Source organism: Crocodylus porosus, unplaced genomic scaffold (genome assembly GCF_001723895.1).
Source record: "Crocodylus porosus isolate Cpor-Errol unplaced genomic scaffold, CroPor_comp1, whole genome shotgun sequence".
Classification (NCBI taxonomy): Eukaryota; Metazoa; Chordata; order Crocodylia; family Crocodylidae; genus Crocodylus; species Crocodylus porosus.
The window spans coordinates 1,209,999-1,222,227 of NW_017728904.1; the positions used below are offsets into that span (position 1 = coordinate 1,209,999).

Consider the following 12,229-nt stretch of genomic DNA (forward strand, 5'->3'; position numbering starts at 1 on the left):
CTTTAGGAAGCAGCATGCTGGTCTTTCTCCAACTTGAAGTGAAAGAAAGTGGGTTCATTAATTGCTTTTGCTAAGGAGTTGGCCAGAGAGAAGCCTTTCACATGCAAAGTTCTTAGTGCTGCATTACCCATTGTCCTGCCTGTGCAGGCTGGCACTATTTTGCCGTAAGAAAACAGTAAATTAAAAATGGGGCGGGGACACATACTTTCCACTGTTGCCAACCGGGGGCTGATGACAGTTATTTTAGGTACTATGGCTCCATAAGCCATCTGTGGCCACGTGGGGTACAGGATCCTGGTTTTATCGCCACTTGTCCTGTGCCTTTGAACAAGCCTGCTTCCTGCAGGGAATCCAGTGGTTACTGCTGCAGAGCAGTCAGGACTAAGTGCCTGGAGCAGGGGGGGCAAAAGCCCCTCCTCTTTCTGAGTGCAGCAGGAAAGGGGCTGAGGCCCAAGGCAGAGGAGGGGGCTGGCAGGGCCATGGAGCCAGGCGGATGCTGCTCAGGGCTGTTCCCCCGGGGTCTGCAGGTGTGTGCACGGCTTTGTGCACCTCTCCCCGCCCCCGTGCATGCAGGGGCCCCTGAGCTTCCAACCTGAAGTATAGAAGGCAATCAGCTGGGCTACCCTTCGGGAAACGAGCTGGGACCTGCCCAGGCCGGGAATCACGCCAGGCTTCTTGATTCCCAGCAAAGGCACCTGACCCGGGAAGTCCCAGCTACCTGTTCGCCCACACCACGTCGGTTTGTGTCCGCACTGCGACTCGAACCTGTGACACTACGGACACAGCACGCCCCGACGGGCTACCGACTGCGTATGCGTAGAATAGAAAACTCAGCAGGCGTGCACGTCGCGGACTACAACAGCTAGGCGAGCCGAGCGACGCATGCGCGGGGGCCTAGCGGGGCCGCATGCGCAGAATGGTAAGTGTGTGGGGAGAGTGGCACCCGCTGCGCATGTGCGGAGAACCCGCGCGCTGGAAGGCGGCAACCGCCCCCTGGGGCTGACGCCATTTTGTCGCCTCTCGCGCCATGAGGCTGTCGAGGCCGCGCTGGGCTGTTCTGCTCCTCCTGGCCTGCCTTGCCCTCCTGGGACCCTCCCAGCCCTATAAGCTTAATGTGCCAAAGGTGCTGCTGCCTGTCAGCGGGGAGCTGCGGGTCCCCTTTGTGCTAGAGGCTGAGGGTGGCTGCTACTCCTGGTGAGGGAGAGCTGGACAGGTGCTGGGACGCAGGGCTGGACCTGGGGGGAGGCCTCTGCTTGGGTGGGAGCAAAGATTGTTGGGGTGGGGGGGTGGGAGGATGGGCAAAGATTTAGATGGGGGAGTTGGTCCTAGGAAGTAGGAGCTGGGCCTAGGGCAACAGGTGGGGGTTGCGAGAGACCGGAGAGGCACCAGCTCCTCCTTTGGGAGCACGGTGGCATTGGGTCTCTGTGGGGAAAAGAGGCTTTGGCCCTTGTGAGGCAGGGGCATTGTGGCTGGATACAGTGGAGGCCAGGGGGTGCTGCTTTGGCCCCTTGATCTGGTTCAGGTTGCTTTGTCCTTGCTTTTCCGAGCCCTGTCCTTATCACTCATCCTCATCCATTTCAAAACTGGCACAAGTTAAAAAAGCCCTCGGCCTTTTGGTAGCCTGGGGAGATCACTGTCACAAGACACATTTAAGGTGCTTCTGTGCAGGGCTCAAATACGTGACTCAATAACAAGGACATAAAGGGTTTTGCAAGAGCCAAAATACACCTGATGTTTCAGAGCAGATGCAAACCTGCAACTTCCAGGCCTTCAGCTAATCTCAGTTCGTTTTCCCAGGAGGTTTTTGTTCTGCAAGAGCCTGTTTCTTGCATTATCCTCTGTGGCATCTGGTACTAGGAGTTGGTGATGGACAGGGCCGTCCCTGGGGCGGGGAGCGAATCAGGGTGACTGCCCCGGGCCGCGTGCTTTGCATCCAGGCGCCACTGGCTTTGCATCCAGCCATGGGCAACTGGTGCCTCTTGAGTCGGGTGGCAAATGCCCCCGCAGTGACCAGTCAGCGACCAGGAGAGGGGTATCCTCTGGCGCCCAATCGTGCTCACTGGGGGGGGACGTCCTCCATGGCTGACTGCACTGTCCATGCTGCCAGGGAGGTCCTCCTTGCAGAAGATCTCACTCGCTGAAAAGTGACTGCAGTGCTTCCCAAAGTGGCTGTGGTCCCGCTCCCTGGCCAGCGGTTGTGCACCCATTGTGAGTGTGGCTGCTTCGCCTAATGGCCCTGTTCCCCAGACGGCACTTGCAGGGGGGCATTGGCGCTCCTGCCTGCCCTCCCTGTTCATCACCTAAGTAGTGAGTGCGGCCATTAGGATGTATACTGGTGCTCTCAGGGAGTGCACATGCACCCCCTATGCATCGCCACTGCATCTAGCTGCTCACTACCCCCCTCCCCACCGCTAACACCGCCACTGCCAATGGCAGCGGCAGCTTCTTCGGGTCCAGGGCGCATGGGAGCAGTGTGAAGGCAAGGCCCCGCGTGGGCTGATTTGCCCCAGGACCTGCATCCTGCTTGGGTCAGCTCTGGTGACGGGCTGCTAAGCAATTTGGATACCTAGTCTGATCTAGTCTAGCATTTAAAGATCTTGCACTATATTCCCTTGGTAATATGTTCTCTCACGCATGCCAGAGGTGCTACCCCACTAGAACACATCTTTCTTCTCGTTTGTAGTCAAACAGTGAATCAATCCATAATATACCATGTATTTATTTTACCCCAGATAATGCAAATTATATTGCGAAGCGGAGGAGGGAGAAACATCCAAATGTCTCTGTTTTTTCAGGTATTCAACGCGTCAGGATACAGTCACTGTTGAGCCAGTTTACAAGAATGGTACCACTTGTTCGCAAAGAGCTTTGCTGTTTGCTCAGTCTACCCAAGCCAAGAAATTAAGCAGTGTTGTTATAGCTGAAGATCGTGGTATGTAGACAAAGAGTAATGTGACAGGAAGGGATCATGGGTTCAAAATGAAATTCCGAAGCTGTGGAGAAGAATAAATCAAGGGAAAACCCCTTAATAAGCTAGTCTGTCCACCTTGGACCAGTATCTACAGTAGTATGCTTTGGGGCATCTTATTTCATCTAAGTTTTACAGTCCGAGATGTGGAATTATAGTATATTGTGTTTTTAAATTTAAAAATACTGTTAATTTCACAGTCACAGATCACATGAGACCTATGCAAAAGTACTGTGATGCACATTAGGCACCTCACATTTGCATCTGACTTCAAAAAGGTAGCAACAAAAGAGTATAATGTTGAAGCATCCATGCATGCTTCAGAGTCCCAGACTGGGTGTATTGGAGATTGGAAGGGTTCTCTGCTTTCTTAGTAAGGCCTGTTCCCCTCCCATTGCCTTGAGATCCATGGCTTTCTTCTTTTTTTTTTAATCACTAGTGCTAGCATCTCCAAATTTGGAAAATCAAAATAGACTTATAGGCTATGAATTAAAGGGCACTTTCTTATTTTAGTGACAGGCCATTTACTACGTTGTGATGTCATTGTTGATGTGATAGACAGTATTGAAATTATCTCACGAACTCGAGAAATCTACGTGGAAGATGCTCCATTGGAGTTAACTGTGAGGGCTCTGGATGTAGAAGGTACTGTGTGCAGGACAAACTGCTAGAGTAACTGCCAGGATTTAACTCAACCTTCTTAGAAATAAACGCATGTTATTCTTCCTGTATTCTTATTGATCTTATATAGGTAGCATCTATTGATTAATTTGCTGTTGATATTTGTTGTCAAGATCTTGAAGAATTCAGACAGTGTTTAAACAATTGATCTCTTTCTCTTATCCAGACTTGTAGTATTGACCTAACATGGTGGTTAGAGAAACGAGATTCAGTTTCATCTTATTGTGCCTTTTTTACGTTCGCTCATGTAAAATATATTTGTTCCTCTGCTCCATATAGGAAAATGTGGCCATATCATGAATTCCTATAACATGTCTCATTTTCAGCTACAGAAAGTATTTGATTGATTCTATTCTGTTCATAAAATGTTTTAATGTAGGAATAATATAAGAATTTTTATTTCTCTTTCAATCAGGGTATGCTAAGCAAAAGAGTGATGAGTGGGTGAGTGTAAAAACTGGTGTTGCAAGCTGCTCAGGTGCCATGGTAATGAAGCTGGCATAAGGTGTTAAATAACATTATGCAGAATTCTTGCTTCCTAAGCTTTAATTCTGGCCACAAAGCAATATATTAACAATTGGTTAAAGGTGTCGTATGATCATCCCAAGTAAATGAAAATAAAACTAGCACTGTTCTACTTTTCATCCCAGTTTGTCTTCTGTGTGTTCATGGATTTTCATTTATGACTAAGGAGAGATTAGATGTGATCAGAAACTTCTCTGGAATATATAGCTTTTGTGGTGTGGGTTCGTGTACAAGATTAAGAAGGGAGAGAGAGAGACCTTATTAAAAATACCGCAAGCCTGTTGAGCTTGTGGCCTCTTGCTTCATGGCCCTGTAATGGTAGGCATAGTGAGCAGCAGACAGTAAGGACACTTGGTCATGGCATATCAATGCTGCAGCTTTTTACCTTTTCTCCTGGCCATGTGCAAAGGAGAGATGAATGCCTCTACACATAAGAACATAATATATGTTCACCATTGCATATTTCTGAATTTGTCATGTCCATACTCATTTTAGTTTCCATCTTCAGGAAACACATTTAGTAGCTTGTCAGGAATGACATTTGAGTGGAACATTGCCAGGGATAATGACATGGACAGCTTAGAACTCTCTAGCAAAATTAGGTAACTATATTTTGACTCGTTAATAAAACAACCCCCCCACTCCCTTTGACATTTCTATAGTACCTTCTATAGTAGTATAGTAATACTACTTCCTATCTCCCCTACTCCCTTTGACATTTCTGTAGTACCTTTCATTCCAACACCTCCGAGGGAGTAGGGGAGATAGGAAGTAGTATTATTCCCATTTGCTTATAATTACGTTGAGAGAGAGAGGGAAAAATATTTTTCCCCAGGTACTAGTGAATCCATGGTAGACATGGAGATATAACCCAATTTAGCTTTCCAGTCTTATGCGCTGACTGGTAGGTTACGCAGCACTGGTTTTGCTAGTAAAGTTAGTTGCAGAAGCAGTTCTCAGAAAGAATGCCTTTCCCCTGACTATGTAAGGGGTAGTAAGTAATAGTTCATACAAAGGGAGGGATCTGTGGTACATTAGTTTGAGTTTGCCAAAGTGTAGACTCTCCTTTACTGTTTTATCACCAAATGTGCTATAGAGAGGGCCCTTACATCTCAAAGTCAGCACTTAATGGTTGCGTGGGCAGATCAACACAGAAATTACATACCCTTTTTCCTCACATTTCTCTTCACACTGTGTCATCCCATAATGTTTGTCTTTCAGTTACACTGTCATTTTTATATGGATTAAAAATAGAACTTGAAACAATCACAGATAACTTTTTCTGTGTGATTTTGTTTTTTCAGGATTTTAAAGTATTCAGAGGCAGAGTATTCTCCCCCAGACTATGTTGTTGAGCTAGAAAGAGCAGAAAAACAAGGAGACAGGATTCTGGTTTCAGGAATCAAAACAGGTGCAGCAGTCGTAAAAGTCCGAATACAGGAACCAGTTTACAAGGTGAAGCCTTACTATGGAATTCCACCCTTAAAAAAGAACTTGTAACTTAGGTTGCAGTTCTAGGCATTTCCTTGTTAAAATTGTTGTTTTCTTTAGCACCACCAACACTGTCATACATCTTTCAGAAGCTACCAGTAATGATACAATTCAGATTAACTTCCAGTCAGAAATTTGGAATTAAAAACTAAATTTGACCAGCTTTGATAGTACAATATTAAAAAGGAAGGAAAAAATCCTTAAAATTGCTTTGAAGGATCTACTTTTCTACCAGTAATAAGTTATTTACAGATGCAGTTTCGTAGTTTCATAGTTTGTAGAGTCAGAAGGGACCTGAGCAGATCATCTAGTCCGACCCCCTGCCATGGCAGGAAAGAATACTGGGGTCAAATGAGCCAGCACCACTTCTCTTGGAAGTTGGTTCCAGACCCTAGCCGCCCTGACTGTGAAGTAGCGCCTCCTAATATCTAACCTAAATCTACCCTCTGCCAGCTTGTGACCGTTATTCCTGGTCACTCCTGGTAGTGCTCGGGGAAACAGTGACTACCCCAATGCCTGCTGATCCCCCCTGACTAGTTTATAACAGGCCACAAGATCCCCCCTCAGCCTTCTCTTTTGGAGGCTGAACAGGTTCAGGTTCAGGTCCCGCAGTCTGTCCTCATAGGGCCTGCCCTGCTGCCCCCTGATCATGCAAGTGGCCTCCTCTGGACCCTCTCCATGCTGTTGACATCCCTCTTGAAGTGCGGCGCCCAGAACTGGATGCAGTACTCCAGCTGCGGCCTGACCAGTGCCCCATAGAGGGGGAGGATCACCTCTTTGGACCTGCTCGAGATGCATCTGTGGATGCATGCCAAGGTGCGGTTGGCCTTCCTGACTGCCTCTCCACACTGCTGGTCCATGTTCATCTTGGAGTCAATAATGACCCCCAGATCCATCCCAAAAATCTATTATATCCACCCGTGCTGAGTCGGAGAGGATGCTGTCAACTTCAATCATATTTCTTCCTGATTTTTTGTTTTGTTTGCTTTTAGTGCCAGCAACGTCTAAGACAACTATAAATAAAAGATTAAAGAAAAATATTTTTTTCAGTTGGCTACAGTGTTTGCTAACATTTGGTGCATGGTCAGTTTCATTTTTATTTCCCCTAAGTGATGAAAAATGTACCTTTTTTTTTTTTTTTTTTTTCATTTCACATACCACTGCCACCAAAAAGGAAAACATTTAAAAATAAGAACGTGTGGTAGTAGAATCTCCCAAAACTGGTAAGGAGACACAGGACAGATATAATTTATTTAGCAAAAGATAAAAATATTGATATACACTGTGGTTCAAGCTGACTGCCCCTTTAAAAGAAAACTGCCATTCTACTGTGCCCACATGTCAAAAGGTTCAGGAGGTAAGAGACCTTCTCCTGCTAGTGACTAAAATGTAGTGTTAAAGTAATATTAATTATAGTTGGCATTTTGGAGCCTCCTGCTGGTAAGTGATCCTCTTGCTGAAAAAATGACATTGTTGCCAGGTACTAATAGTAAGTTGCTTTTTTATTCTCCTTCGTTAGAAAATATCTGCTGCTCTGGTACGTCTGCTGGTTCTGGAGAATATATTCCTTGTACCTTCCCATGATATTTATCTTCTGGTTGGAACCTACATCAAGTACAAAGTTGGTAAAATTGTACAGGGGAGGATTACAGGTAAATTTGTTCTTTTAATCCCTCTGAGTTTACCAGAATCTTTACTAATCATTCATAAGTGAAATTGAAGCAGATAATTCACACAGGCAGTAATTTCTCTACCCATAGACCTGTTCCTGACTACAGGAGGAGCCATGGTTAAATCTAAACCTGTAATCAAACTGTGTAAACATTTTCCCTGTATGGCTAATGTTCCTTGTGATGGGGGTCTTTTTATAAAGACTAGCTCAGATGTCATTCTTAGTAGAGAATACTCTATAGAGTCTGGTGACTGTATTGTGTCTGGGGTAGTAGAAAAGTCAGACTCTGGGTACTGGTTATGCTTGAGACTAACCAGCAGATGACATGGCTAAGATTGTCAAAGCTTGCACACAGACACTTCAGAGATATTAGGACTAACATACCTGTACTTTAGTAACATTTCATCTAGGATCCTAACCTTGCAGCTATTCTTTGACTGTTGTCATAAGCTTGTATTCATGCCCCTCTAAAGGAAAAATCAAATATGCACTAATGTGAAATATGCATTGTTTTGTACAGTAACTTATTCTTTGCAGAAGTGGATTTACCTCTTGAACATTATGAACTTGAACTGCATGATCAAATCATTGCAGCTGGTGGGTCTGACTATCTTCCAGTGGCTCAGCTGGATCTGAACACAGCCACTGTAACAGCAGTGCAGCTGGGGCAGGTTAATCTTGTGTTTGTTCATAAAAGTATCCTTTAAAATAAAGCAAAAAACATAGCAGTCTGCTTTATTTGTGTGGCCATTCTCTTTCCTGAGCAAGACCAAGCTGAATTCTAGTAAAGATGGGTCAGATAAGCAAAGCAGATTAGTTGAGGCCCTGTCCTGCAATATCTCAGAATTCTGTGATATCTTGGGGCGTTACCTGCACTCCAAGAAACAATTTGTCCTTCAGTACCTAACCATTACTACTTCCGAGTATGATGCATGGTGACTCTTCCACTTCAAAGTCAATGCTATTCGTTCTCGGTAGCCAGTCAGCAAGCACTGTCACTCATCTTGATATACTCATCTCCTTTACCTCCGACTCTTCTGTGGTGAGAATGAATTGTCCATTCAGGTGCATGATCCAAATCTCAATGAGGTCAATTTAAAGACACCATTTGATAGTGGTGGAAATTGGATAAGGCCCCAAGTTCCCACATTTGTTTTGAGTTTAAATAGCCTAAGGTTATGTGTCTTATTGGAAAACTAAATTCCTTCCTTATACAAAAACTAAGATATCCACATGCGAGCTGCATCTGGACTTCCAAACTGCACTATCTATGTTGTAGAGGCTGCATTTTTAGGTAATTATTCAGAAGATGAGAGTTTGATTTTAAACTCTTTACTGCTTTGTTTATTGATCAATAAAATGTTTTTGGTTTTTTTTGTGTTTTTTTAAGAGACTAACTCATAGAACTGTATGACTTACATGGGACTGCTTCTTACCTCCCCTATGCGAAAACCTGTTTTCAGAATCTGGTGTAAATGTATAGGTCAGTTTGTTTGTTTAATATTAGAATTTCTTCATATCAGTTGTAGGAAGGTTCCAAGTTAAAGAAAATAGCCCCATGCTGTTTCAAACTTGTTAGTTTTTATTTAACACATTTATTTTTATTTTGCTTCCCCCCCACACCTTAACTCTTGCATGTTTGTTGTTGTTGTTGTGTGCCTTATTCATGGTTATTTTCAAACATTTTTGTTTTGGAGGTTGAAGGGTATATGTTATGGCCAAACCCATTCTATATAGCTAGTAACATTACTTAGTTGAAGTATTTTGTATTTTTGGTTGGATACAGTAGGCCACTTCTTGCCCTGCTAGCTTTGCTGTACTCAAATGCTTACCTTGCTTTGCACAAGACTGAGTTTAACTGATAGACAAAGTGATGTATGTCTAAATACACAGTTTATGTGAGTACTTTTAAACCACGTGTATGAAAGCCATGATGAAAAAAGGAAGATCATTCTTGCCGGTGGTTAGCCTCACATTGAAAAGAAATAAGTTCTGTTAGTAGAATGAATCCCAGGTCTTACTGAGTCAGATTATTTGAATTCTCCTCTTCCAAGAGGGGCTTGAAAATTAACGCTTGCATAGTTACAATGCAGAAATCTGGTTAGTGATCTCTAAACTTTAGAAGAGTTAATTGGACTAAAGAATAACAGTGCACAGGAGGCACCAGAAACAGAAAGAACAGGTCATAGTTGCCTCATAGATCATTTAGCTGTTATGGTACATTAGCAAAAGTGGCTGGCTGTTTACTACAGTGTAGTTTTTTTTTAAGTGTATCAGGAGTTCAAGAAGTGTGGATGAGCATCAGTGGATAGTTTAGGAGATGGGAAATGGATCTTTTCCTTTTAGCTCGTGAGTTCTAATAGAGAAAAGTTTCATAGTGGCCATAAATTATCACCACCTAATGGCTGTTCGTACCTATCTGTACCCTTATTGCCTTTGATAGAATTTCATACAGACTTCTTTCTAGCTCCTATAAATAAAAGTGAGAAGCAATGCAGAAAAACTAATACTATTGTTGCCTGTACTTAATTTATTTTGGAGTTAAAAAATATTCTTTAGACCTCAAAGCTGTTAATCCAGCACCTTTTACCAACATTCAGTTTACAAAATAAAACCCTTTTTTTTTAAAGATTCCTTTTAATAAGCCACCTTTTTATGCTATATTGCAGGTTTCACTATCCAGCCAGGAGACAGATGGGTTCTAGAAGTCAGGGGAGTGTATACAATCACTGTTGAAGTATATGATAAAGCCAGCACCAAAGTTTATTTATCTGATGTAAGCACGTGTAAAGTTAAAAACTTGGGCAAGTGCCAAAGGGAAGCATCTGTTGTGCCATATCTCTTACACACCCTCAACAGCAATAATAAAAGAATTCATGTCCTTTCCAAGTTTACTGAAAACAGTTTATTCTTCAGATGTTTATGACTGATAAATAATCTGGTCTCTAGAATTTAGCTTAGTGTACTTTTAGTTGGGAAAAGCATAAGTATTATTTTAAAATTCAGATTACAACCTTCATTTAGATGCTGTAGTTTTCCAGTAAATTAATTCCCCAGTATGTATTTCTTTATATTTAAAATAGATTCAAAACTAAGGTAGTGGCTCTTATGAGAAAAGAAACAATAAATTATTAGTTACAGTCCAAGCCTGGGACTCAGATCATCATGTGACCTTGTGGAAGTCATTTAAACATCTGTAAGGGGTGCAAGTGAGTGTTCAGTGTGCATGCAAATATGTAAGTGTGGAGGTATGTGTGAGTGGGGGAAAGGTCTGTGTATGAGAGGATTCCCTGCAGAGCTAGTTTTCACCTTACCCTGTTTCCCCAGATGTTCTCCTCCTGCCTTAGTTTTAGTATTATTTAGTATTATTAACATGGTGGTGACAACATTTCCCTAACTTAGTGAGATTTATTGCAATAGGTATCCTTGCAGGCCATTTCTCTTAGAAAAAAATGACTTCAGTGCAATACAGGAACCAAAATAAAATGACTGGTGCCTTCACTTGCCCAGCCATGTCCAAAATCAACTTCAAGCCACAGCTGTTCAGATAACCATGTTGGCTTCTGAACTGAGAAGGCATAACAGGTGCCTGGGTGCTTGTGGGCATGCCAAGTTCACTTATAGTATGTCTCGAAATCCTTCTGATAGGAAGTGGATTATGTTTTCTTAGGAAATGGATAGATCCTTCTCTGGGTTTTTTTATTGTTGATTTACAGAACATAAGAATAACTCATCACTTTCCCATGGAATATCTTGAAGAGATAATGTCTTCTGCTAATGGTTCTTACCATACAGTTCAGGTCCTGAAAGGTGGCATCACAGTAATAAACGCTGCATTGACTTCTGTTCTTCTACAGGTAAGAGGTAAGGGTTGTAACATTCCCTTACCAGCAGCAGTCACTGAGGCCCTGTGAGAGTACTGTTCACAAAACAATAAGTTGAACTGCTGCATGTTTCAAATTATCAAAGTTTTGCTCGTGTACTATTTACTTTGGGTTGTAGCAGCGTTTCCTTCATAGATTTTTTTTTTGTGGATGAACATCTACATCTCCAGACAAGGTTCTTTGGATGAATCTGATGTCTTTTCATTCCATCCAGGAAGAGCACACACCAACTGCAGGAACTTCCTCAGCCTGATGAAGGGTTTTTAAACCCAAAAACTTGCTTTAAATTTTTTGTGTCAACTATTTGACTTGGTCTAATAAAAGATATCAGATTCACCCAAAGAACCTTGTCTGCCTATGTCCTTAGACCAACATGACTTCAACCTACACCTCTTCTACATCTCCAGGGATAATGGGCACTCCCTGAAAGGAGAGTTTGATTCCCTCAGAGAGATGAGAATCTAAGGACTGGGGGAAGATAGCATGACAAATTGAACCAGGCAGTCTAGAGGACTAACAAATTTCACTAAGCTGCTCATATGAGTGTATGTGCTTATGCCATGACATCACCTATGCTATTCTGAGTTCCGTAGAAGGAAGAAGCAGGAATAAGAGTGAAATAAAAATATTTAGATTGCTTGTCAGAAAAAACTTTAGACTGGGGACATCTGTTACACTACTTGGTAGTCTTGAAAGGCAAGTTGTGGAAGGTACGTTGTTCAGGATTTTTCAGAGACCTTTCTGGATTAATCTTTGAAGCCACTTGGTTGTTTCTGTCCAGTTCTATTGCTGTTCCCTTGCAAATGGCTTTGAATGGTGAGAGGCACTGATGTAACAGTATCTTAGATTCTTGTACCCTTCTAAACTTAACACCTTAGCATAATTGAAATGCAAGTGCAGGGACCAAACCAGGAAAGCCAAGGCTGCAACTGAACTCCAACTAGCTTCAGGCATCAAGGACAACAAAAAGTCCTTCTATAGAGATATAGATAGATATATCTATATAAA

The 12,229-nt window shown here is 42.9% G+C and overlaps 2 protein-coding genes and 1 long non-coding RNA gene across 3 annotated transcripts in view; 2 read left to right on the top strand and 1 right to left on the bottom strand.

Annotated features, from left to right (window-relative positions):
* LOC109324773 (mothers against decapentaplegic homolog 6-like) overlaps positions 1–12,229 on the top strand; it is a 165,330-nt gene that overhangs the window by 102,004 nt on the left and 51,097 nt on the right. The gene's annotated exons all lie outside the window — the stretch shown is intronic.
* The window catches only part of NUP210L (nucleoporin 210 like), a 35,809-nt gene continuing 24,600 nt past the window's right edge, over positions 1,021–12,229 (top strand). Inside the window, exons 1-10 of the mRNA XM_019556848.1 lie at positions 1,021–1,194; positions 2,796–2,932; positions 3,482–3,613; positions 4,683–4,776; positions 5,479–5,629; positions 7,185–7,317; positions 7,875–8,033; positions 8,563–8,631; positions 10,007–10,113; positions 11,054–11,194. Of these exons, the coding sequence (XP_019412393.1) occupies positions 1,028–1,194; positions 2,796–2,932; positions 3,482–3,613; positions 4,683–4,776; positions 5,479–5,629; positions 7,185–7,317; positions 7,875–8,033; positions 8,563–8,631; positions 10,007–10,113; positions 11,054–11,194 (1,290 nt within the window). The 5' untranslated portion in view covers positions 1,021–1,027. The remainder of the gene's footprint in view (positions 1,195–2,795; positions 2,933–3,481; positions 3,614–4,682; positions 4,777–5,478; positions 5,630–7,184; positions 7,318–7,874; positions 8,034–8,562; positions 8,632–10,006; positions 10,114–11,053; positions 11,195–12,229) is intronic.
* The window catches only part of LOC109324787, a 14,731-nt gene continuing 9,207 nt past the window's right edge, over positions 6,706–12,229 (bottom strand). The window contains exons 2-3 of the long non-coding RNA XR_002105007.1: positions 7,887–8,038; positions 6,706–7,270 (exon numbers count right to left, since the gene is read on the bottom strand). This is a non-coding gene — a long non-coding RNA (uncharacterized LOC109324787). The remainder of the gene's footprint in view (positions 7,271–7,886; positions 8,039–12,229) is intronic.